This window comes from Falco cherrug, chromosome 5 (genome assembly GCF_023634085.1).
Source record: "Falco cherrug isolate bFalChe1 chromosome 5, bFalChe1.pri, whole genome shotgun sequence".
Classification (NCBI taxonomy): domain Eukaryota; kingdom Metazoa; phylum Chordata; class Aves; order Falconiformes; family Falconidae; genus Falco; species Falco cherrug.
In genome coordinates, this window is record NC_073701.1 from 16,992,863 (window position 1) to 17,020,712 (window position 27,850).

At 40.4% G+C, this 27,850-nt stretch overlaps 1 protein-coding gene across 3 annotated transcripts in view; it reads left to right on the top strand.

The window, feature by feature from the left end:
• Nucleotides 1-27,850, top strand: part of ITPR2 (inositol 1,4,5-trisphosphate receptor type 2) — a 268,243-nt gene that overhangs the window by 128,279 nt on the left and 112,114 nt on the right. For all 3 annotated transcript variants that reach the window (XM_055712925.1, XM_055712926.1, XM_055712927.1), the window contains 6 exons: nucleotides 14-139; nucleotides 5,204-5,332; nucleotides 5,938-6,058; nucleotides 16,524-16,714; nucleotides 17,553-17,695; nucleotides 19,815-19,923. In XM_055712925.1, the coding sequence (XP_055568900.1) occupies nucleotides 14-139; nucleotides 5,204-5,332; nucleotides 5,938-6,058; nucleotides 16,524-16,714; nucleotides 17,553-17,695; nucleotides 19,815-19,923 (819 nt within the window). The remainder of the gene's footprint in view (nucleotides 1-13; nucleotides 140-5,203; nucleotides 5,333-5,937; nucleotides 6,059-16,523; nucleotides 16,715-17,552; nucleotides 17,696-19,814; nucleotides 19,924-27,850) is intronic.

Sequence of the window (27,850 nt, forward strand, 5' to 3'; positions counted from 1 at the left end):
GCTGTTCCTGCAGGTGAAAATTGCCTATGTTAATTTTGTTAATCACTGTTACGTGGACACTGAAGTGGAAATGAAAGAAATCTATGCCAGTAACCATATTTGGAAGTTATTTGAGAACTTCCTTGTTGATATGGCAAGGGTAAGCTTCATGAGATGTTAAATACTACACTGTAGCCATGGATGGCAACTGAACTAGCGATAACTTCTTGTTGGTGAACTTCTTTTGTTTTATTAACCTTTTTTTTCCCCCAAAGTTGACAATAGAATAGGTGTAGTTTTTTGGTTTTTAACAAACTGTCATCTCTATGCTATTTATCATCATGTAACCTGCTAATTACTAGCGGCCTTCTCTTTCTAAAAGGGCATCTTGGAACCCATGTTCTTTTCTCTTTTCTTCCAGAAAAATAAATGGGATACATGTACAGGGTTGAGAGTCTGTGTACATCTTCTGGGAGCGTGTGTTATGGTGGTGGCTATGAAAACCCCACACATCTGTAATCTTCTTGCTTTATTGTTAGTACAGTGAGGATCAGGGATCAAGAATTTCTTTAGCTAATAATGTTCCTTCTTTAATCTCACTTCAGCCTGTTTCTGTCTTTTATTCTACCATCACTACATTCTCACTGCTGGGTGAAAGGCAGGTGTAGAGCTGTGGCCTTTCAGAATACTAATCCTTGTATAGACTATAGGCTGCAAGGTGCTGGGGCATAGTTAGCACCGTAGGCATTCAATTCCTGTGGACCCTAGTGAGCTTCATGGTGTCATTACTTGTTGAATTAAGTTTCAAGACAGAAGTTGAATTAAGCTTCCATTCTCAGGTGAGGCAGAAAATGAGGGATATCTTATGACTTCCAGAAGGATAAAATACAATAGTAGAGCCGTGAGGGGAAGCTAGTGTGACATAATGATTACAGCTTACATTACATATCCTTTTCTAAGAGGTTAATGCTTCTTGTAGAAGCTTAATATTAATATCAACTAATGGAGTTGCTTTTTCTGCTCAAGAAGTGGAACCAGAGATTTTTGGTGGCTGGGGGACTGTATTTGATCCTTGATGCCAGACGGTATTTTGGAGATGTTACAGAGCATTTGTCACAGTGCATGCCTCTCTTTTCCCAGTCCACGGTCTATTAGATTTTATAATCCATAAGTTCTCACTCCCTTGTGTTCTTCGTTTGTTTTGAAATAAAGAAAAAAATGTAAAAGAATCTTAATTCAATCCTGTAGTGGACATCTACCCCAAAGTAATAGTGTGCCACTATGGCAAAATGCAGAAATAATTTCTTTGAAACCTATTGGGAGAAAATATCATGAGTTGTGGCCGAAAGAAGAATGAGTGCAAAGGCTTGTGCTGTACAGTAGGCACTGAGACCTGTTAATTTATCTGTGAAACAGCAAACTTAAAAGGGGTTGGGGAGTTTTGTTGGTGGGGTTTTTTTGTGTGGGGTTTTTTTTCTGGGAACAGGTTAAGACAGGGATGTTGTGCTTTCTTTTTTTGCTGGCAGCCATTTTCAGCTGAAATGAGACCTCTACAAACCCTGGTTTTCTGCTCTTTGTCTTGTCTCTGTGGTTATGTTCTACAATGGAAGGCCTTCTGCAGAAACCAAACTTGTTTGAAAATTAAGATCAGAAACCTCCTTGGAGGGGGATTCTGATTTTTAACCTTGCTGGTTTTACCCCAGGAAGTGTTTTCTCCTGTTTAATTCCCGTTCTGGGTTGCCCTTTCCTGACACGTCCTGGCTCTGACCCTCCAAACAGACTACCCTCCCTAGCCCTTGAACATGACCAGTTTTCTTTGCTGTTGGGCTAGAAGCAGACATGTAGAAAGAGGGCTCTGTCCAGAGCTCCATTCATGAGTCTGGAGACAAACTGCACTGTCCCAAATGATGTAGTTGTCCTGATGCTAGTGACCACTGAGCTTTTTCTTCACATACTCTTCTCATAAGAGAAATTAGACTCCAGGTCTTCAGAGGTGAAGAGGGAGTGTATCATTAATGCTGTGTTTTTGTGTGTATGTGCTGTTGGCACCAAAGGGCAAAATGCAGGTTTATTTTGCAGTCCTGCAAACCCTTCAGGGCAGATGCCTGATTAGTCCTTTTAATTCCCTGGTTAATGCCTAAAAGAACTTAAAAGAGCGTGTCAGAAGTGTCTGGCCTGTTCTGCTGTTCTGCCAGGTCCCTGTGGGTAGCCATGTCTTCCAGGTTATTGAGTGTATTTGTTCGGGGTTGGTTTTCTGGGGCCCAGAGAGAGCCCGTGTGTTATAAATACGTGAGCGTTATGTAGCTATCAGGACAGTTAGAATGCTGTCAGCCTCATGAAAGATGTTACAATAGCTTTCAAAGCTTTTAGAAAAAGAGCCCTTTGATCCTCTGTGTTCCAGTGAGCTAAAAGAGATGCTTTTGCGTGGGGGAAGGGGAAATGCTTTTCTTTTAGCTGCTACAAATGCCTGTCAGTGGGTGAGTTTGTGAGCTTTGAGTCTGAGTCTGTTATTAGAGAGCACTAAGGTAAAAGACAGTGTATTATCCTCAGGTTGGTTTCCTTCCTTTTTTTGTTTCAGAGGGAAAAAAAAAAAAAAGTAACCAGTTTTTTTAATCTGTTTCTGGATTGAGGAAGGAAATATTTAGTCCCCAGCTGTCATTCTCTTTTAACAACACGGTATGTTGCAAAGCAGGCATGAGGCGGATTCATGTATAAATTCAGTTTGCCAAAAGCAGTCGTGCTTTCAAAGACACCCTGTTTCTACAGTTTCTGCCAACCTACTTTCTCCTGTGTATGACTTGAAGCGTTGCACTAAGCAAAGTGGGTGCTGCTGAAGGAAAGGCTTCCCTTTCCTGTGTGTGGCCCAGCCTGTAAGTCAGCAGCTGTAGTCTGAGCAGGATAGAGACAGGATCTGACAGCTGTAAAGTCGTCCTGACTTTCTCTGCAGAATTTTTGAAGTATTATTCATGCGAGTTTCAGTCCCAAAGCCTCTTAAGGGGTTTTTAAGCACTGCTTTCTCAATCTTCATCTCCATTTCATGCATTTCAGTTTTTTTCTTCCATAGGGAAACTTCTTTCAGTGCCCAAAGGGCAGAGGGATAAGAACAAATGAGAGGATTTCTGAATTCCTTCTGTGCTGGGAATTTTTCAGACCAGTGTTGGAGCAGAGTGGCATCCCCACATATGGCTCTGCTTTTTAGGCAAGCAAAGAGGAAAGCTTAAAAGCGTTTTGGAATTTAGTTTTGGCAATTTCTGAATTCACCGTGCTAGCACTGCACAGCTCCCTGTCTTCCCGTTGGGAATGCAAGTACTGAGCCTCAGAGCTACTGGTTCCAGCCAATATTGGCATGCAGATTAATTAAAAGCAGAAGAACTTCAAAAGATTTTTAGTTCTATGATACTATTTTTTTAAAAAGTTTTGATTTTTAACGGAATTTGTTACCTCCATGAAGACTAGGGGGTGGGGGTGGGGTCATATTTTTCCCAAAACTGAAGGGCTGAAGGGTTTACTATTTCAGTTTAGCCACTGTTGCTTCTCTGACCAAAATCTTTCCTTTCCTGGGGTGATAAAAAATGCACTATGTGGGGGTATGGCTTGTTTTTCTGACACGTTTTAGAAAAGCAGACAAGCAAAGCTCCTCAAGATGCCTCATTCCTGTAAGTCTCAAGTTATCTTTGGTTATTCCTCTGCCTACCATATGACAATGCTTGTGTGTTATACTCAAAACTCTTTCGTGTTCCCATGAGCTGTATCTTCCCCTGAACATGGGCGCTTTTGGATGTCGTGTCAGTAACCTTCCTTAAAACACTGCTGGTGAAATTTCTGTCTTGTAGTGTCCAAGTGTGACAGTGGCAGTGTGTAATTAGCATGTTTGCCCTATGTGAGATTCAGGTGCTGTGGATTATCCTTCTGCTTCTGTCACCAGCTTTTCTCTGTGACCTTAATAAATTCACTCAGTTTCTCTGGTCTTCGGTTCCCCATTCATAAAGCAATGTAATGGCAAGTATGTACCACTCAGGTTCATGATTGTGTGTTAGATGCTCAAAGAGTAATGAGAAGGCTACCCCAGAGTTCTATATACAAAAGAAATTCTGCTTTTGCATGGATTCCCTAGAATGTTATAGTAGTCGGTGACTTGCACAGGTAAAAGAGAGAACAACTTTGCTGTTCATTACTTGTTAAACATGGCTAGAACTGCTTATTTAAAGGCTGTTGAAGAGGTAGCATGACTATAGTCTGTACTCCTTATTTGTCCAGACTTGCCTTTCTTGCTATGTTTGGCTCTCTATAGACTCCTTTTAGTACTGTTTACACTGATGTAAGCAAAATCAACATGAGTGTGTAGATGTTTGCAAATGTTGAAAAGAAATAAAGAAATAAAAGAAATGAGGATGCAATCCAGCCCAGTATTTTTTTCCTTTCTTTAAGCATGACATCTTTATGTAGCAACAAACTTGCAGTGTTGTACCAAAGGGTGCCTTCAGGAATCTTTTGTACAAATCTTCCCACATCTTCCCACCATTTAATCATCCTTCTGTGCTCCATAGGTGTCCCAGTACCATTCGTTCTCTTCTTTCATTGTTTTTACTTTGTCTTTCATATTTTTACTATGCAGCTTTCCTAAGTGATGCTGCCTGTCTTGCAGTTTACAATCCTAAAGGCTGTAGGTATTGACTATTTTCTACTAGAAAATACGCTATTTTCTTTCCTTCCATCTTATTTAACATTTTCCTTGCAAATGAGCTTTAGCTTCACCACCCATTTGTGTTGATTAATTGTAAAGAGAAGTTAAACTTTACATGAAATCTTTCTAACCTAAGGTATTTATATCTCATCTGTCTCTAAAGCCTCTTCCAACCAGCTCCACAATGGCAGGAAAGGCTTATTTTCTTCTTGAATCCGTCTAAATGTGTAAGTGGCATGCAATGTGCTGATTTAGGGCAATCTTTATTCATGGTGTGGGAAAGAATAGACAGCCAACCAGAAAGAGCTAGTTCAGAAGAGAAAAATATTCAAAAGACAATGTGAACCTCCAAGAAGAAAAATAAGTTATCGCAAATACAGCTTGAACTCTTAAGATAGTTATCTCTGACAGATTTTGTATAAAAAACATTTGGTTTTGCATTAGAGAAGAAATATTACATGTGTTGTAATAAATACAAAATAATAAAGCTTTCTTATTTAAAAGAACTACGTTTCCTTGTTTCCTCCTTCTTCCCTGTAGGTTTGTAACACAACCACAGATCGTAAACATGCAGACACATCTCTAGAGAAATATGTCACTGAGCCTGTAATGAACATTGTGAGTGGCTTCTTCAATTCGCCATTTTCAGATAACAGCACCAGCCTCCAGGTAAGTAAGGAAAAGAGACACAGACAAATAGGTAATTCAGACCGCTAACGAGATACCTTCTGCTACCCACATAGGAATGCTGTACCTTTACATCCTCCTTTAATTTCTCTGTCCCTTCTCATGCCACTAGGCTAGCATCTTAATTCCTCTTTAAAACACTTACTCTTAATTTTTATCACCTACTCTGAACTAGTAGACAGCTCAATATGGTCAGATTTACTCCTGGCTCTTAGAATTCCTTGGAGGGGGTATCCTTGCAGAATAATGGTCAATCTTTGTATTTGTATGAGAAAAATGCTGTGTCCTATGACAAAAGGGACACATACCTGAGAACTGGGAAGACTCATACGTCCCTCTGCTCTGTACTGTGTTTGCTTGATATCAGTGGCAACCTGAGGAAAAATTGCATGATTTGGCCTTTTTAGAGGTGCAGCATTGATTTCTGTTCCCTTTCGTTCTGAAAAGCAAAGAGAATTTAATGGAGTTGTAACTTGAGTCTACAAGCTAAAACCCGGTTGCATGTGGTTTACATTGTGTCAAACCCTTGGGCAGTTGTGAGGAGATTCTAAAGGGTAACATTCCATGGTTTATCTTTTTGTTTTCAGACACACCAGCCTGTTTTTATTCAGCTGCTGCAGTCTGCTTTTAGAATTTACAACTGTACCTGGCCAAATCCAACACAGAAAGCCTCAGTGGAGTCATGTATCAAGACTTTGGCCGAAGTGGGTAGGTGCCAGGTTTTACTTTAATTATTGTTCTCTGTGTTTGGAAATCAGACTTACTTGAGGTTGAACAGTTTTTAATTTGACTCTACCATCCTGAAATTGTGACGGTAGTAATTTCAGAAATCCCACCTTCTGAGGCTAAATTCTACCTCCTTTTATAAGCTATTCAAATCTGTCCCATCAGATGGGGTTGTTAGGTGAAACCTTTCAGTCAGAGAAAATGAGTTTGCTAAGTGAGCAATAGTTAAACAAGCAAGTTACGATATTAAAACACAACATAAGCTACAAGAAAACCTGGGCTTCTCTAATTGTGCTGGGCTACATTTGCACAAGCTTTTGTAAGCAGTGATGCATGGCAGCTGTGCACCAGAGAATACCCATCATTTTTTCCCCTCAGTTCCTGGGAGATGCATTTGATATTGTCCATCATGGTCCTGGGTTTGTTCAGTTTTTGCCCAAGCAGGGGATTGGGAATGGAAAACACAATTGTGCCACGCGATAGTTTTTCCACTTACTCCTCACCATCAGGCCCACTCATTTACTGCTGTTACACAGTCAGCCTTGTCAGGGGAATACAGCCTTGCGCTGGCACCGAGACTAAATTTGGTCCTCAGGGCAGCTAATAAGTTACATGCTTTCAAATAAATTCAAATACCATGTTAAAGTGAAAGATTTAAAACTTCTTCTTATCCTAAAATAAAAAAGATTCTTCACCAGTACATAGTTCAGACTGGCAAAAGTTCATTAAGTTAAATTTCTGTGAATACAATGTTAAAGTCTTCTGCCATGATAGAAAAAAGAATTATTCAGTATAGTTTCTAAAATTCATTCTGATTACTTGTAGAAGAAGGTTCTGCTCAGTGTGAATGAAAACTGAGTAGTGGCAGAGATACATAGAAACTGGCTAAATTCTAGTGTTGATGCAATTTTAAAAAAAATTAATAAATAATGATAAAACAATATGAGAGGGTCCCTTAACCATCTCTGGCATTGTAACAATTGAGTCTAAATTTAGATTTTGTAATAGCATTACAGGAGTATCATTTAACATTTTGCCAAAACATCTCATTAACTTTTTGTGTGAATAAGTAGTTACCTAAAAAATTAGCAACCTTCAATTGTTTTATTTGTTGTGCAAATGATTTAATTATGGATCCATCTGGCAAGACAACTTTGGAAGTTGAAGACATTTCCTTTATGCTACAGCTACTACAGTCTCAAATAAAGCTTTAGCCCTACAAATCCTTGTTTATGCATTTAACACTTACCTCCCTGCTCTTCTCTGGCAGTTCTGGAAAGAGTCATCAATAAATTACTTCCTTTGGGAGTCTGGGGAAAGAGGGATGAAGTAGGGCAGTTGAGAGTATTTTTGAGACCGCGCATGCCCTATTTGTGCTTCTAGACAGCTCAGTGTCTTCATTTCTGTTGAGCTAAACCTAAAATCAAATTCTAGCTCAGAGAGGTTGCTGTGTTATCTCACCGAGATGAGGGTGTTTGGAGATACCCAAGCATAGTGTCGAGACAGCCCACAGCAGGCTGACAGGGAAAGCATGGGTCACCTTAATGGGCTGGCAGATCCAGCTTCTTGGCCAGGTGCACCCACGAAAGGGCTGGAGGTCTTTGATAGGTAGTCTGTGTGCTGTTGTTCCTGGGGGAGCCAAGGGGAAAGCGAAAGGCAAGGCAAGGCATGGCTGATGCCTGATGTTCTTTTCAGATACATGACTTTGTTCTCTGTCTGGTGAATTTAATTTCTGCCTCCGCTGTAGTCTTTTCTTTCATTCCTTTTTCTGTTTTATGGAGATTGATTTACGGCTGGGTTTTTTTATGATTTGCAGTTGGTTTTTCTATAAGCATGCTCTTGTGCTGTCCTATGGGTCCAACCCTCTTGCTACTCTGGCTTCCCACCCATGGGACTCCAGCCATACCCTGGGGACTCTCACGTATGGCAGAGCAGAGCTGAGCTGCTGCTGAAGGGCATCACCCCATGTCCTCCTCTGGGACATCCCTGCAGCAGCAGCAGTGCAGGGAGGCTGGATATCAGCCTGGGGGTGCCATGGGCTGGCAGTCTCAGAGCTGTCCCCTGAAAGCGCATGTTGGCCTGCATATTGCCAATTTCCTTATTTGTGTCATAATAACTGTTTAAGGATTCATCGTGAATATCAGTACTGAGCATGGTAAAGTTGTATTGTGTTTGCTAGCAGTGGTGGTTTGACCCTGGTTGAATGATGAGTGCCCACCAAAGCCGCTCCTCCTCAACCAGACGGGGGAGAGAAAAATGAAAGGCTCGTGTGATAAGGACAGGGAGATCACTCAGCAGTTACTGTCATGGGCAAAACAGACTTGACTTGGGGAAAATTAGTTTAATTTATTACCATTTGAATCAGAAGAACGCCTTTTCCGCCTCTCTCCCTTCTCGCTGGGCTTAATTTAATTCCCAGTTTCTCTACCTCCTCCCTCCAAGCGGTACAGGGGGACGGGGAATGGGGTTGTGGTCAGTTCATCACACATTGTTTCTGCCGCTCCTTCCTCCTCACACTCTTCCCCTGCTCCAGCGTGGGCTCCCTCCCACAGGAGACAGTCCTCCATGAACTTCTCCAATGTGAGTCCTTCCCATGGGCTGCAGTCCTTCATGAACTGCTCCAGTGTGGGTCCCCTGAGGGATCGCATGTCCTGCCAGCAAAGCTGCTTCATTGTGGGCTTCCCATGGGGTCACAGCCTTCTTCGGGCATCCACCTGCTCCGGCATGGGGTCCTCCATGGGCTGCAGGTGGATAACTGCTCCACCGTGGACCTCCATGGGCTGTGGGGTCACAGCCTGCCTCACCATGGTCTTCACCATAGGCTGCAGAGGAATCTCTGCTCCAGTGCCAGGAGCCCCTCCTGCCTCCTTCTGCACTGACCCGGGGGCTGCAGGGCTGTTGCTCTCACTCAGTCTCACCCTTCTCTCTCACTGATGCAGATTTCTTTTTTTTTTCCTCCTTCACATGCTGTCAGAGGCACCGCCACCATGGCTGATGGGCTCGGCCTTGGCCAGCAATGGGCCCGCCTCAGAGTGGCTGGCATTGGTTCCACTGGGCATGGGGGAAGCTTCTGGCAGCTTCTCACGGAAGCCACTTCTGTAGCTCCCCAGCTACCAAAACCTGTCCGTGCAAACCCATTACAGTTAGCAGATTGGCACACATTTTTATTTAGTCTTTAATTCTGACAGTGCAGAAGGGGAGTACAAAGGAACAGGTGAGAGGGATTTCCCCGAAGAGCAAGTTAGCTGGCGAAGTGGAAGCAGAGTTTTTAACAAACATCCCTGTGCAAAAGTTTGGCTGGCTAGCAAAGGTTTTAACCACTGGTGATACTCTGTATTTTTAGGCACAGTGCCAAACGTGTCTTGCCTGGGCTAATTGAGTAGGCCTGCTCTGCTGAAAGCTTTGGAAAAACTGCCCCAGCCAGGGGTACTACAGGCTTTAAAAATGGAGGCCCTTTAGTGATGACACTGCGTGCCTGGTGCTGTTCTCTGTCGGAGAACCACACAAAATGGTGTTTCTCTTTGAGTGGGCAGAGGTTTCTTCTGTAAGAAGACTACAGACAGGGCAGCGTTTTTTTGCCCCTTACGCTGGCTGTGTACGTGGACTAATGTTGGATTTTGGCTAGGCATCTGTAGTACCCTTCTGCCTTTTTCTTTTTTTTTCTTTTTTTTTTTTTTTTTTTGACTTGAGAGTCTGACAGCTTTAATGTTAGGGGCTTCATGTTTCACAGCAGGGTTTAAAAAAAACCCTCTAGAAAGATTTTGCCTATATCAGAGAGATAGAGTATTGGGCAGATTTACAACAGGGACCGAAGACTTTTGATGGAAAATGAATGTTGTATAGAGTTGAAAGAACAAACATGATTTTTTTTTGTGTGTGTGTCATAGCCCTGGATTTAGAAATGAATCTCAGGAGGAAGGAAGATCGTATACAGATTTCCCAAGATATCGAAGATCCATGTAATAATGCACTTTTAAAAGACCCATTTCAGAGCAAGTTTAAGCATCATACATTTTGCTCGGTGTTTACTAGTTTGTTGCTGCCAGGTGGATGTAAGTATTGTCTCAAGAGCTTAAGATCATTTCATCTGTCTTCTTATGAGCACTGTAAGAATGTGCATTATCTTCCAGGTCAACAAAAGGATATGTTGCAGAAGCTAATTTCTTATAACCCTAGTACTTCAACTGCACTTGACCACTAGGGAAAAACCACGTAAGCTTTTCAAGCTTCACTTGCTGCTTTGTCTCCAGGCAGTTGTCTGCCTCCAGTTCAGCAAGAAGCATAGGAGCTTGCTTCTTTTCTTCAGCAGACTACTCTGTTGCTCCAGGAGATTTGGGGCACACAGATACCAACGTCCATCAGGTTTTTATTGCCTGGTAAACATTTGGCTACCTGGCGTGAATAGAAACATTTACAAAATTATGTACATTAATGTGTCTTCATATGGATTTCGGGTATGAGTAACAAGAATTAACCCATTATACATATATCACTTTTGCTTTTTCTTTATTATTACATAGGACTGAGCTTTTGCTTGAAAATGTAGTCCAAAGAATAAATGATCAGAACAGCTTCCATCTCACTGGTAAAATAGCTACAGATGAAAAATGTTTAAAAGGTCCTGTGATCTTTGTGAAAACAAAAGAACTAAGATGTTTAACAGTTTAATTTATTCCAAATTAATTAATTATCAAAGGACTTTCAGTTCCTACATTTTATAGTCTTTGCAAGATTGAGAAGGGCGGAGGCCAGTCTCAAAGTTTGCATTTTAAACCATCTACTGTCTTCCAATACGGTAAAATTGGGGAGTATCACCTGTCCTTACAACTAAAGATCTGATTTGTGTATCTTAAATTGTGTTGGAGCAGGGTCTTTCTCCCAAGGCTGACTAGTCTTTCAGGACCCATGCAAAGAACTGGCTTTGCTTCTTAATTAAGTGATGATTCTTATATCTTCACCTGTGAGCATCAGTTTTCTTTTCTCTTACAAGGGCCAATCTACTTGTATTATGTTCCTGTCTCTGTTGTGTCCATTAGCTTTGTCCGTCACGTTTTTACAAATTGCATCTTCCCTCTGATACTGTGTGTGTATCCCAAAGATGTAGTATGTGTGTGGTTTGTGTTGGATGTAGTATGTGTATGGTTGTGCTGTTACCACCAATAATGAAATAACTGGAATTTCCCAGATGACTAAACAGTGGCAGATAGGAACCTGCATTTTGTTAGACTATTTCTCTTGGCAGACCCTTGAAAAAAAAATAATCTGTTAGCAAGCCAAATTTCATTAGTCATTATCAGATTATACTCTAGGATACTGTGCAGGCGAAGCAAAAGGAGAATTGTTTCCATCCCACAAAACGGGATGTCCTGAGGCAAGTCCTGTGAGATTGCTATTTCATAAGTTTGAAATTGGAGCAGGTACAGAGGAAGTACTACTGTGCAATCGGGGGAAAGGACAACTGTAGAGAAGAGACTACAAGGAGCCCCACGTGTTCTGCCTAGCAAAGCAAAGGCCTGTGGTTGTTGCTCTTTAAAAGTATCTTAGGAAGATAAATAGTCACGAAGAAGAGACATTTAAGCTAAAGGACAGTGCTGACCCAAAACCAACTGGACATAATTATGCTAGGTTGTAAATAACCCGAATAAATTGAGATTGTAAATCGGGTTTGGAGCCAACTTCGGAAGGATGTCCTTGGTCAGCAGGCCAGGAGAAAATGGAGGGAAGAGGAATGGCAGAAAAGCTAGCTTCATTTTAAATGGGGCTCAATACATTTTTCAAAACATATTAAAGAACATGGGTTGTCTGTAACAGATGGTCTGAAGGAGTAGTGAAGTCCGTTCTAGTTGAGTATTTATTCCCCAATTTCACCTCACCCAATACCCCTTTCTACAGAATCCAAAAAACTCTTCTGTGGTACTTCTTGGCCATGCTTTTATGTCCTCTAAAGCCTTTTCCTTTGCCCTGAAAAATTTCAAACAGGAAACATTAAACATAAAATCGAGGCTACGTTTTATTGCTTCTTTGGAATTATTGTATGTATTTGAATGTCCATATAGATGAACTTTCCTATAGCAATTTTTTCAGCCCTGAAAATACTTTATTTCACTTTCCATTTGAGTTTTAAAATCTTTTTTCCATTTCATAAAAAGCTAGACCTTCATTTTCAATTTTTAGTTCAAATAAAGTAATTATCCTGTTGTAACTTTTTTGACAGCAAGAATAATACATTTCAAATGAAGCACATATTTTATTCTATTTTAACTGTTTGTGTTTCCCTAATTGCAAGAAAAATTCAATGATGATCTTTTTACAGACTGATAAATATTTTAGCGTAGGTTTTCTGTTGGAAAAACACATCCAAGTGAAGGGTACAAGATTGGCAGGCTTGTGTCTTGTATACACAAAGCTTTTATTTCCCTTAAGAAGTCTTGCTGTTGCTAGCATTAGTGTCTCTCCATCCAAATGTGTTTGTTAAGCAGTCAGTAAATGATTAAGGAGCTGGAGGAACTGATTTATGGAACAAAATTAATTGAACTAAATATGCATCGCTCTGTTAAGTGACAACTGGGAAGTGTGGGAGAATATGAAATAGCGGTCTGCAGCTACCAGAAGGGTGTAAACAGCAAGGAGAGTAAAGGCTTCACAGCCACGTACAGCCGTGGGTTTTTCATGACCCAGATTGCCTGTAAGGCTTCTCCCTGAGGCGCTCAAAGGGGTGAAACACCTGTGCATCCCCCAGAAAAATCCCACCAGGGATGGTTTAGGGTAGTGCAAAGTGTACTAAACAGCTGTGAAGCCACTAAGCTTCCTTATGGCAAGATAGATTACTCTGAAGACTGGGCTTCCAAGGACAATTACAGGCAAGGGCCACTTTCTGGAAGTCCTTAGTACTAAATTGATCCTAAACCTCATATAGGCAGTATAGCAAAAAGGCAGTGCTTCAGCAAGCATTCCTGAAAATAGGTCCTTTTACTTCCAATTTTGGTGATTCTGTGAAGAGAACTACATGCAGGTAATTTAAAAAATACAGCTCGGCCCATTTCAGCCTTTCTGTTAGCAGCTGCAGTGCATTCTTGGGACTTTGGTGGAGTCTAGTGCACTTGTAGAGTGCAGCTTGATTTTTAGCTGCTTGCCACTCGATCAATGTTGCCCTTTTCTTTTGAGTCCCCATCTCAGTATTTTTTCATAGTTTAAACAGTAAAGGGGAGGAAAGCTGCTGACGCGCTGGATGCACACAGAACCATCCAGCGCAGAGCAGAACATTTTACTGTGACCTGGCTGAATATGCCACACTGTGTTGCTTACCATTTCCACTGTTACCGTTTGCTTGCTTGTCTTGGCTCAGCTTTGGCTATTGCCAGTAGCATAATTGTGAGCAGCAGATTGGGAGTTAGTTGTGCAAAGGATTTGATGGCAAATTTCATTTCCTCTGACACTGGCAAACCGGTGTAGTATGTTCAGGGGGTATTTAGCCTTGTGCAGGGTGCCTTACGTAGGAACTGGGCAGTATATAATAAGCCTGTGCTGTGCCCTCCACTGGAAGGCAGAATTTCCCTTAGCTGAAGCCACGTTCTAGTCCTTCCTGGTAAGTATCCTGCTTGATACCTCGGCACCAGTTTACATAGTTAACAGTTTACAGCCACAGAGCATGCTTTTTTCCCAAGTTCACTAGTCAGATGAAAGACAGAATTTCACCCTCTCCTGGCTCCTTTGTCTACCAGCTCTAACCCTACTTTGCAAGTTTGAGTGCCATCCAAAAGTATTTCTAAGTGGAACAAAAATAAACATGCTTTTAAATATTTTATGTTGATACTTTAAGGGAGATTGACACATTTTGAAGAGGAAAGCAGCCTACAACACCTAAATTAAAAATAAATATTTATGTTCACATTTGTTCATTAGCTTTCCAAAATGTAAAAATATGTTTCATGTTGTTTTAAATAATGAAATGTGAAACAAATGAAAGATAAACTTTCTACAAGCTGCAAAGAAATAAGAAGACAAAGGCTTTGTTTATAGCTTAGACTTCAACAGTGCCCTTTGACAACCAATACAAATCTTAATTACAAATGGAATTATACATATAAGAACTGTTCAAAACAAAGGAGTATTTTTTTTCCTCTCTCTCTCTCTGGTTTTCTTTGTGATAGTTTTAATTAGCTGCAGCTCTTTGAACAATCATAGTCCTTGACTGCTCCTCAAACACTGATGGAAGCCAACTTCAAATGGCATCTATAGGACTGGGTTTTCCTCTGAACAGCATGCTCCCCATTGCTAAGTTTATTCTTGGATATATCAGGATTCTGCATACATACTACTTAATTGAGAAGTGAGCATTGTCCAATAACATTCTGGTGATTGACATTGGGACACAATAATTTGGATTAATAGGCTGCAGCACCCTACCCACACTGGCAGAACGTTAATGGACTTCTGTAACAAAGTACGCAGCAATAGGGCAAATGTGTTTTGAAAAATAACCCAGTCAAATAACATGGAAAAACAATCATCAGAAACAATGGTCAGCCATACATGGTATTTTCCTCATAATAATCAGGAACCTTGCCTTCAAAACAAATGAAGACTAGAAAGGAAAAGTCAATTGCCAGTGTGGAAACTGCTGTACATCTGATGATGATGATGTGTCTTCCCATCTTGACCTAAAAAAAGTTTAGTTTAATTCCCTATGGCAAACTGTTTAAAAGGAAGTGGCTACCAGAAACAGAGTAAGAGATCTCTCTTCCATCCCAGTTAAACAGCCTGATTTGCAGGTGGAGGACCTGATCCTGCATCAGGACGCACCCTGGCAGTGGGAAGAGGAGGGCACCCTGCACCCACGGGAGCTATTAAAGGGATGAGGACGTGTGTGACGGAGACTCTTGCTGTAGTCTGTGAGGCTGGGGGTTGAGGTGTCACAGCCAAATTTAGGCTTATAATAAATGCTGCCATTACAGTATAGTATTTGGGGGAAGAGAAAGTTTCTGCCTGGGATCTGTGACTCACTGCTTGGCAGCATACAAGCCTTCATTCATCAGAGCTGTGTGCCTGACTCTCTCCTTGCGTGTACTCCTGTGGGGTTTGATGCATAGGCTGTTTAGGAAAGAAGGGCATCTGTTGACTTCACAGGTTCAGGACTTAAAGTTGTATATGTTTTAAGAACCGGTAGGGAGGGGTGGAATATTTTTGATGCCTTTCCACTGCTGTGGAAACTGTGCATGTTAGTGCAGAATGGTGGGGAAATGCCTCTGAGAAATGTTGTGCAGAACTTTAATATGGGCTAATGCTTTTTACAAAATCACCTTGTTTCAGTAAGAAAAACTAGAAAATTATTTGTTATTATTAGTCATTGTTATAAATGAACTAGAATTTATTCTCCATTTTACTTCTAAGTTTTTATTAAACGTAAAGTGTGCCATGGAAATTAAGTGAATGATGTATAATACAAAGCTAATCACTGGAATGTGACCTAATCTTTCAAACAGAGATATTGCTGCGTTGATCTTTTGTTTATTTGTTGAATTTCAGATGACTCATGCTGAGCCATAGAAGAATGTCCCTCTGATCTCCAGCGGAGTGGAGAGATACAGCTAACACAAAGATTTTCATGGAGAAGGCAGATACCTTCTCACATTGTCTTTCAAACTTCCTTTCCAAATTACAGAAATGACAGTTCAGAATGCAATAATGGTTTAATAGTGGATGCCCTGTAAGAATTCATTGAAGTCTTTCCTCAGTTTTGGGTTTTTCTCTCTAATATTCTCTCTTTTGTCACTTCCTGCCCCTCAAGTCTAAAAAAAAAAGCATTTTTTAACTGTGTGTTAAATTTGTTTAACTATCAATTAAACTATCGGTTATATTGCAGTGGCATCCAGGAACCCCGTGGTTTTAACAACCCTGGCTGTATAGAAAACCAAAGGGAGACACGAGACAAGTCTTTTTCAAATTTAATTTGTATGCACTTGGTTTCTCAAGGTCTTTGCAAGAGAAATAAGCAGAAAAGCAACAAAGAGCACTTAGGATAAATTGTCTAAATGTGCGTATGTCCACTAGAAAAAAGAATTTTTTAATTTATTTCTGCATAGACTAAACCTAGCTGTTGAAACAATAATGCATATTCTTTTTGTTCCTTTTATTAATAGCTGTAAATCTGATTTTTTTTAAGTTAGTAAAAAACTATTTTGTTTTAAAAAAGAAATGTCTGTACCTATGAAAATATATACTGGAAATGATCCTCATCTCATTTAAAGTAGCACAGCTGCCTTTCTTTTAACTAGTTTACGGCTGACTTCTACCAGCTTAGGTTTTTGTTCGTTATTTTTAAAACTTGTTGAAGTGAGATCCCCCTGCCCCTTAACTTCAAGAGTATCAACGTTCTGCACACCATGATCTTCATAAGATTTTCAAGTTTTTACTACTGTAAATGTAATCTTTTTTCTTCCTATTAAAGCAAAGAACCGTGGGATTGCAATTCCAGTGGATTTGGACAGCCAGGTCAACACCTTGTTCATGAAGAGTCACTCTAACATGGTGCAGAGGGCAGCCATGGGGTGGAGAATGTCAGCCCGCAGTGGACCTCGTTTCAAAGAAGCTCTTGGTGGGCCTGCCTGGGATTACAGGAATATAATAGAAAAACTACAGGTACAAAAATAGCAAATGGCGTGGGCAGTTGGTTATGATAGTGTGTTTATCTGGTAGATGCCAGATGTGGAAAACACCAGAGTTAGGCTCATTGCATTTTTAGTGCTGGATTACAGTGACCTTTGCACTTCTGGGGCGGGGGAGCAGAGGGCTCAGCTCTTCTCTGGTGTCTGTTCAAAGTGAAGCCAACATGCAGGACCTTTTGGTCCATGATCTGAATTTGGCTCCTACAGAAGTCGGTAGAGAGGGGTGGGAATTGTGTTCTTTTCCTCAAAGTGGTCCACAGAGAAGAATCTCCTTTTTGCCTTTTCATGGTCACATTCTGTTTTTGCTGCAAAGGAGGTACTAGAGGCTTTAGGAGCAATTATGTCAGGTTTGTGTGGCTGGAGGATGATTGCCTTGTGCATGTAGTGGTTAAACGACATCAGGAGTTTATGGACTAAGAAAAGAGTAGGATGCAGGCAAATGGATGAGCCCTAAACACCAAGGAAGCAACATCTCAGGTGATACAGGAACACCACGGATGACAAGCAGTGTTTTTCCAGCACACCGTCATCCTGGCTGTTGCCGAGTGTTTTGTGAGCGTTACTGCAGAGGAGAAATTTGAAAGAGAACAGCAAGGTAGATAGTAATGGGCACCTTCTCCCCCTTGCCCTGCCTGAGGAGTGGCACGAAGAAAGGCTTGAGGTTGCTTTGCTATCACCTGGGTTAACAAGAGCTGTTGCAGCTGGCTGTCAGAAGTGGGTCAAATAGCACAGTATTATGCAATTCCACAGCAATGTTCTTCTAGTTTTCTTGTAGTAATGTTACAAATTTCATTCTTCTTCTTCTTCCCTAGGATGTAGTGTCCTCCTTGGAGCAGCAGTTCACTCCCATGATGCAAGCTGAATTCTCGGTGCTGGTTGATGTGCTGCACAGTCCAGAACTTCTTTTTCCTGAGGGAAGTGATGCCAGAATAAGATGCGGTGCTTTCATGTCCAAGTAAGTGGTATAAGAAGAGGCCTATTTCCTTCTTTGGAAAAGATGGCAAGAAGTTAAAATTTTCAACAGCGACTTAGGCATGTAGGAGTTCATACTGAAAGCTTAAACTGAGGTCTTTCACTGCCATGTTTTATGTTTCTCAGCAGTTGAGGAGTCTGAAGAGGAGTAGAGAGAGAGGTTGCTTGTCTTGTCTGCCTAGAAATGGGATGTTACTAGCTTGTTAAAATTGTGGCCAGCTCAACCTACTTCTGTTTTCTACTTGTGCTATTAAGTTTCTCCAAATCTACAGCAGAAACTTAGACTTTCCATGGTAGAATTTTCAAGATTTCATAATGAGCCAGGGTGCTCAGGGCTAGTGGGTTTCTGCTGTTTTGTTTTGGGTTTTTTGTACAGTAAATAAATATTTTGATATTTATTTTAAATTGCCCACAACTATTTTAAAAATACATTTCACTGGCACCTCTCTACCTGGTCTTGGATTATTAGATGTTTTATTTGCAGTCTGCTTTGGAATAGGGTCTTGTGATTTTTTATTAGTCCTCAAGTGAGATGCCCTCTCTGCCCTTGAGAAACTAAAATTTAAACAGATGTAACTTGGGGGAAATGAATGCATTTGGCAGCTCTCCTGATTCCTTGGCTTTTTGCATATTCTGCAGAGGTAGTGTTATAACAATATGTATTTTTGGAAAAATTAAGCTGAATTTTGAGCTTGTCCCATCCCATGCCCTCTGTCCAAACGGCTGTTCAAAGTCAGCATCGAATCAAGTCTGTGGCTATTGGATGTGGCCCATGTAATGCAATAAACAGTCTTCTGTTTTAGTTAATTAACTTCCATGGCAAAGGAATGCTTTGCAAGAGCTATGCAGAAATCCTGAGATAAAGATGTACTTCTTTAAAAATATTTTTAGTACTGCAGGCCTGAAAGCTGCATAGTTTTGGACTCATAGTTCATGAAATTGGTGATGATGACGATGGGAGAGTCCTGCATGGTGTCTCCACTGAGCCCAGGATGGTGTTAGCGCACTGATCCCTGGAGGTATTTAAAAGATGTGTAGATATGGCACTTAAAGACATGGTTTAGTGGTAGACTTGGCAGTGCTGGGTTTACAGTTGGACTCAATGATCTTAAAAGGTCTTTTCCAACCTAAATGATTCTGTGATTCTAACTTTGCAGTGATCTAAATATAATCAGTTACGTTGGGTTATGGAGCACTGGTCTAGATGATGCAGTTGGCTCTCCCAACATCGTTTTTGGTGACGCTATGTGATTTAGGACCATTAATGATGCCATCTTTCAGTATAAATCAGTGGCCACACGCATCCTATGCTGATCCTAGGCCATAATTTGATGAACACTGTTCTGTCCACCATAAGCCAGCCCTGGTACTGAAGGAAAAAAACCTGTTCAAGGCCTTCAGATTTCCTCCTCCCTTCTGTTTTCACAAATGTGTCTCCAGCAGTGTGTGAACCGGTGCAAGGACCTGCTCTGAACAGATATAGAAAGGCTGCTTCTGGTATTGGCTTAAGCTGACTAAAACCCAAACACCCATGGCAGTCATAGTTGGAGTCAGAAATGCACCTTGTTTTCTGTCTTGAAACAGTCTCACAAAGTTGATGCGCAAAGGTAAACAATGGTTATGTTTCATCCAAATGTCTGCATTTCTGAATGCTTCTGTGTAAGGCTTTTGGGGATCCTTTTGGCTGGATGCCATTTGCTAATTACCTAATAAATGTATTACAACCACCATAGAATTCAGATGTGTAGAAGTTGTAGCTTTTAAAGTTTGAAGGATGCATGATGAACATTGTTTACCTTTAAATAAAGGTTAAAATAAGTTACCTGTAAATAAAGAAAGGATGAAACGGCAAGTTTGGATCTTAACCTGGAAGCATTCATAAAAAGTGGATGTAGAATTCTGTCTTCTGTATGGGCAGTAAGATACAAAAATCTTGCAACACCTTGAAAGTCCCATTTCCTTTTTAATTATGATTTCTCATCTACTTTTATTTATTTTCCTTGAGGAAGAATATAGTGACAGGCAATTTTTGCATAAAGAAATTGTAGTATGGCTTAGCAACAATGTGCAATGCTCTTTAAGGTTTAATATTTTACTTTAAGGTTGATTAATCACACAAAGAAGCTAATGGAGAAAGAAGAAAAGCTCTGCATTAAAATTCTTCAGACATTACGAGAAATGCTTGACAAGAAAACTAACTTTGCGGAAGAGGTACTGCTACCATTTTAGTATTAAATACAGAACTAATAGCATGGTATTAAAATGTTGGCTTTAGGACAGTAACAGAATCTGACATGATTTCAATTTCATACATGTTTTAAAGATAACATGGTGTCTTAGGAACAATGTGGTAAGGTAGAAAGTAAGATTGGAACAAAAGAAACTATCTGCCTTACATAGTTTTGTATCAGGGACTTGACAAGAATCGAGGTGAATCAGCAGTAGCGAGAATTACTATATATGATTATTATATACTGGCTATCCTGTATTTCTGGAGACTAGTCTTATGTCACATCTGACTTTATCTGTCATAAAATCAATTGGAAATATAGGGATTTTTAATTGCAAGTGTACAGTTTTTTCCTGCTGCCTGTTGTGCCAGACTTTTATACTCCATACACTTTTTTAATGCTTGGAAATGTGTGATGGAAATATGTAATGTTTAAGAAGAGTTGCCAGTTTTGGGGAGAAGTGACATAGTCTGTACTCTGTGTCTAATTATTTCTTGCACTCCTTTCTCTCTCCTTATTGCCTAGTTTTCTCTTGGAAAACCAAGTTTTTCAAATATGTCTTTCATCTTGCCCTGTGCCTTTGGGTATCAGTAGCTACATTCAGATTTACATGTCAGCTGTCCCTTCTTTTTGAGCTTGATCCCTGTGCCTTTTGTGTGGTTTCCTCTTACCCATATTTCTGAGTTTCTCCCAAATTCTTTCACTCTTAAATGTGAATCATAGAGCTATTATCTAATCTAGCAGTGCCATCATTTTCATTTGTTCACAGCTGACATGTTTAGTCAGGTATGTTCATGGGTTTGACTTTACCTTGAGAAAAAATATTGATTACAGCCCAGTGTCACACAGTTTCACACTTAGGCTTTTACACCCAAATATTTTCAGATGTCTAAGTAACAGCACTTATTCATGTTATTGTACTTAGCAAAATTATCCACCATTCAGGTATACTAGCTATGAGAGTCAATCTTAACCCAAATCTAACTGTAAGAAAAATAAGGTCTATGGTGACTGAGATGCCCACACCTATTTCTGGGGTTTTGAAATATTAATTTTAAAATTAAATGTTTTGGTCCTGTCATACGATGTGATAAAGTAACAATACATTCTTTCTCTTTTATGATGGATTAGCCGTGTATTAGAAATGGGAAATATTCACAGTGTGTTTTTTTTTACTATACTGATTGTTTTGTTTTCAACATATGGGCCTGGGAACGTACTGCCCAAGCTTCTAAGCAACCTGCTAGACAGGATAAAAAAAAATCTCAAGGCAGAAAGGTGAGATGAAGACAAAGGCAGCAACAGCAAAACATCAGCCCTGCTCTTTACAAACAACCAGTGCAGGCAGAGAAAACCAACCTCCTCTTTACCTCCTGTTCAAAGAAAAATGTGGCAAGGCCAGGGCAGGCAATTCTTTTTTTGATGTCCTAACAAGAATTTCACAGGTGAAGCAGATATTCTTATTCTTAATTATTAATAGTATTTATTCTAATAGCTTTCTGGGTGCATAATGCCACTGCCATCACATGGAAAAACTAATTTGCTTTTGTAACTGCATGCTATGATGAACTTTGCCAAACCTCTCCAGAATAATTACGTAGACCCACCACAAGTTAATGTCATCTCAGGACTACAGGGGGAAACAAAGCAACACTTTAATATATGACTTAAGCAAACAAAAAATTTGCCCGTTTTCATTGCTCTTTGTACCCTGTGGTGGATGCTGATAAAGCCAGACTGAGCGAAGCCACCAGAGGGAGTGTGCTCCAATGATATGGAGGGGCTCTTCACCCAGCCAACCCAGCTCTGATTCTCAGGAGTGGACAGGGGAGGTATGCCCAAACCCCTCGCGTGACTTCCACCATCTCAGTAGGGCACGGTGGGTGGAAGAGCTCTTCAGGAAACAGCATTTCTCCCTCGTGCTTTCTCTCGAGTCCCATTGATTTTACACTGAGGAGCGTAATGAGTCAGTGCAAACAAATAAATGAGTAAATGAGCTTGTATGGTTTGCAAGTGCTTCTCTAGCTTGCTACTCTTATGAGTCATTCTTCATGGTATGGACTTCAGAATAGTAAAAATAGCACAATGAATAGCCCCTTGTGCGTATTTCCAACTTTTTTTGAACTGTGATCTCACAGCCTGCAAAATTACTCAATAATGTTATGAAGATACTAAAAAAAATTATAGTAGTAAATACATAATGGTGATACCAGAACAAAGCTACAGAGGGACACGTGACACTTTTACAGGAAGCTTGAGTTTGTTAATCACCCATCATAATGTACTTTGTGTGATAAATTTGAGAGAAATGGTAAACCTCCAGTTTCTGAAGACTCCCCCACAGTGAGAAACAAGGAAGAAATAATGAAATAAAATGTCTTCCTCTCTCTTTCTCTTCCCTTTCCCTCCTGCAGCTGAGACCCAGGTCTGGGAACCTTGCCTTCTACCATCTTTATCTTTCATTTGACCATTAGAAGGTAGCCTGTTTCATTGAAGGAACAGGATGACAAGAGAGCTGTAGGTCCTTATTTCACTGATTTTATGCCTTGTCCTGTATCCACTGTCTCAGCTCTGTTGTTGTGCCCCTCCTTGCTGCTGTGTTTCAGGGTTGCTTGTGCTCTCCTGGCCCTGTCCTCGGTTGCCCTTGCAGTCAGCCTTTGAGGCAGTGCTTGCTTGTGCATAGTTTTTCTTAGTGCCTCAACATCTAATCGTGTTAGGAATCAAAGTTTAATTTCAGAAGTTTGATTTAAGGTATATAAATAACAATAATACCTCTTGGTCATTGATTGGCTTTCATAAGTAATTGTGGGTGATTATTACTGTCTCCTGGGAGTTCTACGTTAAGTCCTAGTCCTGTTTGTATTGATTAGGTAACTAACTGGAACAAAACTTGATCTACAGCCCCTCTCTTACAGAGGGCTCTTCCAGAACACTGTCAAAACACTTGTGTAAAGCAGTATGTGGAGGAAGTTGACATTGACATTGCCTCTGTTCAGACAGTTACTGTGGTATAGATAAAAGGCTACTTCAGACTGTTTGAGAAAGGGGACAGACAGAAAGGACTGTGTTTGGACTAGATCTGCCCCATCTGTGCTTTGTTACTTTGTTGCTGGCCATTTCTGTACCCATTTTACAAACCCAGAAGGATCTTGGTCTAGAATTTTTGAATTTTTTAGGTAAATCTTTTTTGTCCTTCACCATCATACTTGTTTAATTTCTGTGCAAATGGTACCTCTAGACCTACTTACATGTCTCAGTTTTAATCTGCTCCAAAAGCATCTGAGACATGTAGACCACAGGCGCATGTTCACTTTGCAAATGATGGGAGCAGTTTATAAACCTTAGCATTATCTTGCTGCCCTGCTGAAAGCTGCTGTCCCTAAAATGGAGCTGGTGGGCCAGGAGAGATGAGTCCTCCCAGCTGCTTCCAAGCAGGTTCAGAAGACTAAATTAAACCCTTCCTCTGTGAATTTGGACGAAGTTGTTGAACTCTTGACCGAAGTGTGTTTATATGGCAACTTCTTAACCCACTACTGCTGGTGGCATGTCAATGCCTTGGGCATGGACAGCCTTCTGATTTCCCAACTCTTCTTAAATGAGGTCAGCATCTCTGGGGAAAAAAATAATATCTCTGATAACATGTGTATGTTACAAGTTTAGTGTAACATCATTACTGCCTGATCAAAGTTTTAATGGATGATAATGAATTACAGAATAAGGCAGAATCCAAGCCTGTATATTCTGCCAACTGGTAGTTCCTAAGGGAAACACTATCACAAAAAGATTGAACCCTTCAGTAAGGGTTACTTTTGCTGCAGAACACAGAATTCATATTTTTTTTTCCTGCTTTAGGTGTTGAACTACAGTATAAATAATTGAAAATTGTATTTTTAAGTGTCAGTAGAACAAAGACTATGTAAGCTGCTTAATTGTCAGAAATAAGTAGTTGTGCTTTTTGCCTTTTTTGGAAAAACTCATGGAAAATGTTGTCTTGCTCTTACATGTTTGCACTATCTTCATGATTTAAAATTACAGAAGTAGCTTTGTAGCCTTTCACTTTGCAGTGTAAACACTTCTGCATTCCACTTTAGAAATGAAATGTGAGCTATCCTCTCTTTGTTTGCAGCAGCAGCACCAAATATACATGTGAAAGAATAGTACAGCTTTGGTATAAATACAAATCTATTTTATTCCTGTAAGATGTAGTCCCTGATATGGCCACTATTGGCTTTTGGTCATTTTGTGCCAGAAAACCGGAGTCTTTTCATGTGGAGCTGTTAACAAAACTCCAATGAGTTTGTCAAAAGCAATAGTCCCAGTTCATGAATGTATTGATCTACCAGTCAAGCTGAAACCAGTGGGAGCTGCAGATCATCTTCTGCTGGAAAAATGGTCTCAATGTGTGTCAGAAGTCAGGAGATGTTGCTGGGAGCCACTACAGTGTCCTAGCAATGCAGCTCTTTGAATCAAAGACATTCTCAACTTAAACTGCATTCTATTCTATAGCCTCATCTTTTCAAGATGATTTTACTTATTTGCATCTGCAAATTAAGCAGCATTCAGGTAAACAGCATATCTAGATAAAAATAAAAGGGGAAAAAATAGAATGATTCTGAATATGTGGAGCTTGCTGAATGTATTATACCTTAAAAGGATGCTTATTTTAAATGGGGAAGAACAGGATCCAAAATTCCTTTATTTGTGTTACTACTCACATTTTGGATTAGTGGCACTGCAGGCATTCTGAAGAATTACATTTAATTTTACACTATTTCTGCTGTTTTATTTGTGGTCTTTTATAAAAATACCTATGCACTAGCCTGTTTTTTCTTGTTGTCAATAGGCCATTCTCCTGACTAAGCTCAGTGTGGCTGTGAATAGGGGGTTAGAAATGCTACAGGAGAACGTTTAAGCTTAATGCTGTTTATATTGAATTTTTTAAAAATCACTTGTACATTTTAGCCGGTGAAGGACATTTTTGCAGTATCCTGCATTAAAAACTCTGTCCATAGGAAAACAGCCACAGCTGGGGGGGAGGGGGGGGGGGGCGGCGCGGGGAGCTGCAGGTGCAGGAAGGAAGAATGTTTGGTTACCTTTAGCAGTGCCAGCCTGGTTGCTGTGAGCAGCACGTACTTCTGGTACAGTCAGGAAGCTGCTGTTGTGGTTTTGTCATGACAGTTAAGTGATGAAGTATGGCAGAGAGTTCAGACACAACTGGGACAAACCCCTCCATCTGTGTGATGATTTACATGAAGGTGGTGGTCTGTTGCAGAACCGAAGCTTGCACTGATTCACTGCAGTGGAGGACTCAAGCTTTGCTATTGCTGTGACTCCTCTGCGGCTGTAATTGCAGTGGCAGGAGCATCAGAGCTTTCAGATACCAAGACTAAACACTAATTGTGGTCAGACCTTTAAAGTGTGGTAATTTCTAGTTATACCCATACACTGACGTTTTACACGCCAAAGAAATAAAACCTACAGAGAAACAAACCAACGCAGTTTCACTTTCCTCCCCCCCCCCCCCCCCCCCTCTAGGTTTCAATCTGGAATAATTAAGCAAAGAGATACCACAAGGCATGTGGTAACTGTTGTTTGTACTAGCTAGGTGGTGTTAGCCATAGGGCTTAGTGCCTCAGGCCATCAGCCACTATGGTATATTGTTATTGCTGCATGTTTCTGGTGTGTTGACACGTGATATCAACTAGACTATTCTGAAGTAGCATCCTGCATCTTTGCAGTATCCCTTATCCCTCCTGTAATGCACATGGTTCTGAACTAAAGGAGGATACTGCTGTATGCTGTGGGGGACATCCCCCAGAGATTCTGCTGGGTTTCCAGTCACGTACATCCATAGAAAGATTTATTTTGTTGCTAGTGCAAAAGCCTGTAAGTGCCTGGTATATGAAAAGCATGACTTCTTTTTAAGGTGAGATTTTTTTTTTTCTGTAAGTAACAGGCCCCAGATATTTGATCCAGCTTTGGACTGTCATCTCCTTGTGTTCAGAAGCCTGTTCAAAGCCACTTTACTTGGGGCGTTTGTGAGGTCTTCATAGTGGTGGTCTGTGTCAAGGATAGTTTCAGGCAGAGTGCATTGCTCTTGTTGACCTGGACAAGAACTCTAAACTGAAAGTCATATATTGAGGACAGGTAGGAGACAGCACTTCTGACCTCTTGTGAAGTGTAACGTCCTGATCTAGTGAAAGGCAAGAGCACTTTAATCTGCTGCCGTGGGAGTGAAGCGCATGCCTAACTACTTTGCAGTACTGGGTGCATTCATGATTTTGCGCTCTCTTTTATAATTGTTAACTGTTATTGTGATCCAAATACATTATCTCCAGAGACTTAAAGGTACTTTTAGCTCAGGTGATAGTTGATTGAGCAATGGTGTTCACTACTCACTGGTACTTATTCTTGTTTCAAAACCTTGGTTATTTTCTGTTTGTTTGTTTATTCCCCAAGTCACAAACAAATCTAGTGGCTGAAAAAAACATATAGTTGTAAACACATTTATTCCAAAAGATTGTAGCTTCTCAGCAGTTCATATTTATCAAATTTTAGGAATATGGTATGTTTATGTTGTTATCCAGTTTTGTTTCAGAAATATTTAGCCCCAAATCCTGATGGATAAATTGTTTTGGAACTTGTATCTTCTGCCTTTCTGACATCACCTTTCCTCTAAAGGAGCATCTGATACTGTAAAATATTTTTTCTGTAGTTACTGATTTAGACAACATCAGCCAGAACAGTAACAAACTGGAGTAGCTCGTTCCTTGCTCTGAACTTCAAATGACCAACCTCTGCTCTGGAATTTCCCCTTTACAGAGTGTACGTGACCTAAGGATGCTCCTTGTTTTCCCCATATCAATGGATCTGATCTTAAGAACACCAAACCAGTAAGATGATCTTAACTGCCTGCAAACTGTTTGTCATCCTTCTGTATTAATATTCCTTCTAGTTAAAAACAAATAGAAAAGAGTGCAGGGGAAGAGAGCTGTTTAACAAATGAAACCTTCAGAGCTGTGAATATGATTCATCTCACCTTATTCAGGTACAAAATTTATGGAACTGATCAGGATCCTTTATGTGAACAACAACAACTGGATTTTATTTTTGTTGTTGTTTTGCATACAGGTGGGATGGATTTCAGTAAAGACTTAATCTGGAAGTTGAATTCCATGTTCACTGTAGCTATTTGTATCAAATTCTACATTATGAAGGCATCAGGATCAAGGTTTTCTTTCTGACTGGTTTTATTTATATCTTTTAAGTCATTAATAAAGCAGCCATGATTTTTAGGAATTAGTAGAAGGTTCTAGCAGATACTAGATTGGCCAGGGGCTAGGTAAATGACCAAAGGTATGTTGTAGGTTAATATGTGAAATGAGTCAGCAGGGTTTTGGAGTTTTATGTGAGAATATATTCTTAGGCATAAATATAAAATTTTTTTTAGATTATTTATTTCTATTCCATCTCTTTTTTTTTAATGAGCAAAGTATTACCTCTGTGGTGGAGTCATATTAGAAGATAAATATTTGCATGGGCATTCTGCGTCCTACCATATTGTTTCATTTTTAATGGAGTAGATGTTCTTGCTTAGCATATAAAGTGTCTGATATGCGTTAATGCTCTCAGGGTTACTTAACATGAGGAAAAACCTAATTCCCATGGCCACCCTAATTTTAGTGATTGGCGCTTGTTTAAAGTATCCAGTTGACATCCGAAGAGGCCTGCGTCTGTGCGTACTCGCAGAGCCGGAGCATTTCACCCAGGTACTGTAGAGGTTTTCATACCCTGCCTGTCCGATGCTGGGAAGAGCTACAGTGAGGTGAGAAAGGGAGTTCAAAGGAACATCTGAGTGATGAGTGTGGGGGAGAGACAAAGTGCAGGCATCCTGAAGTATTAGTTGC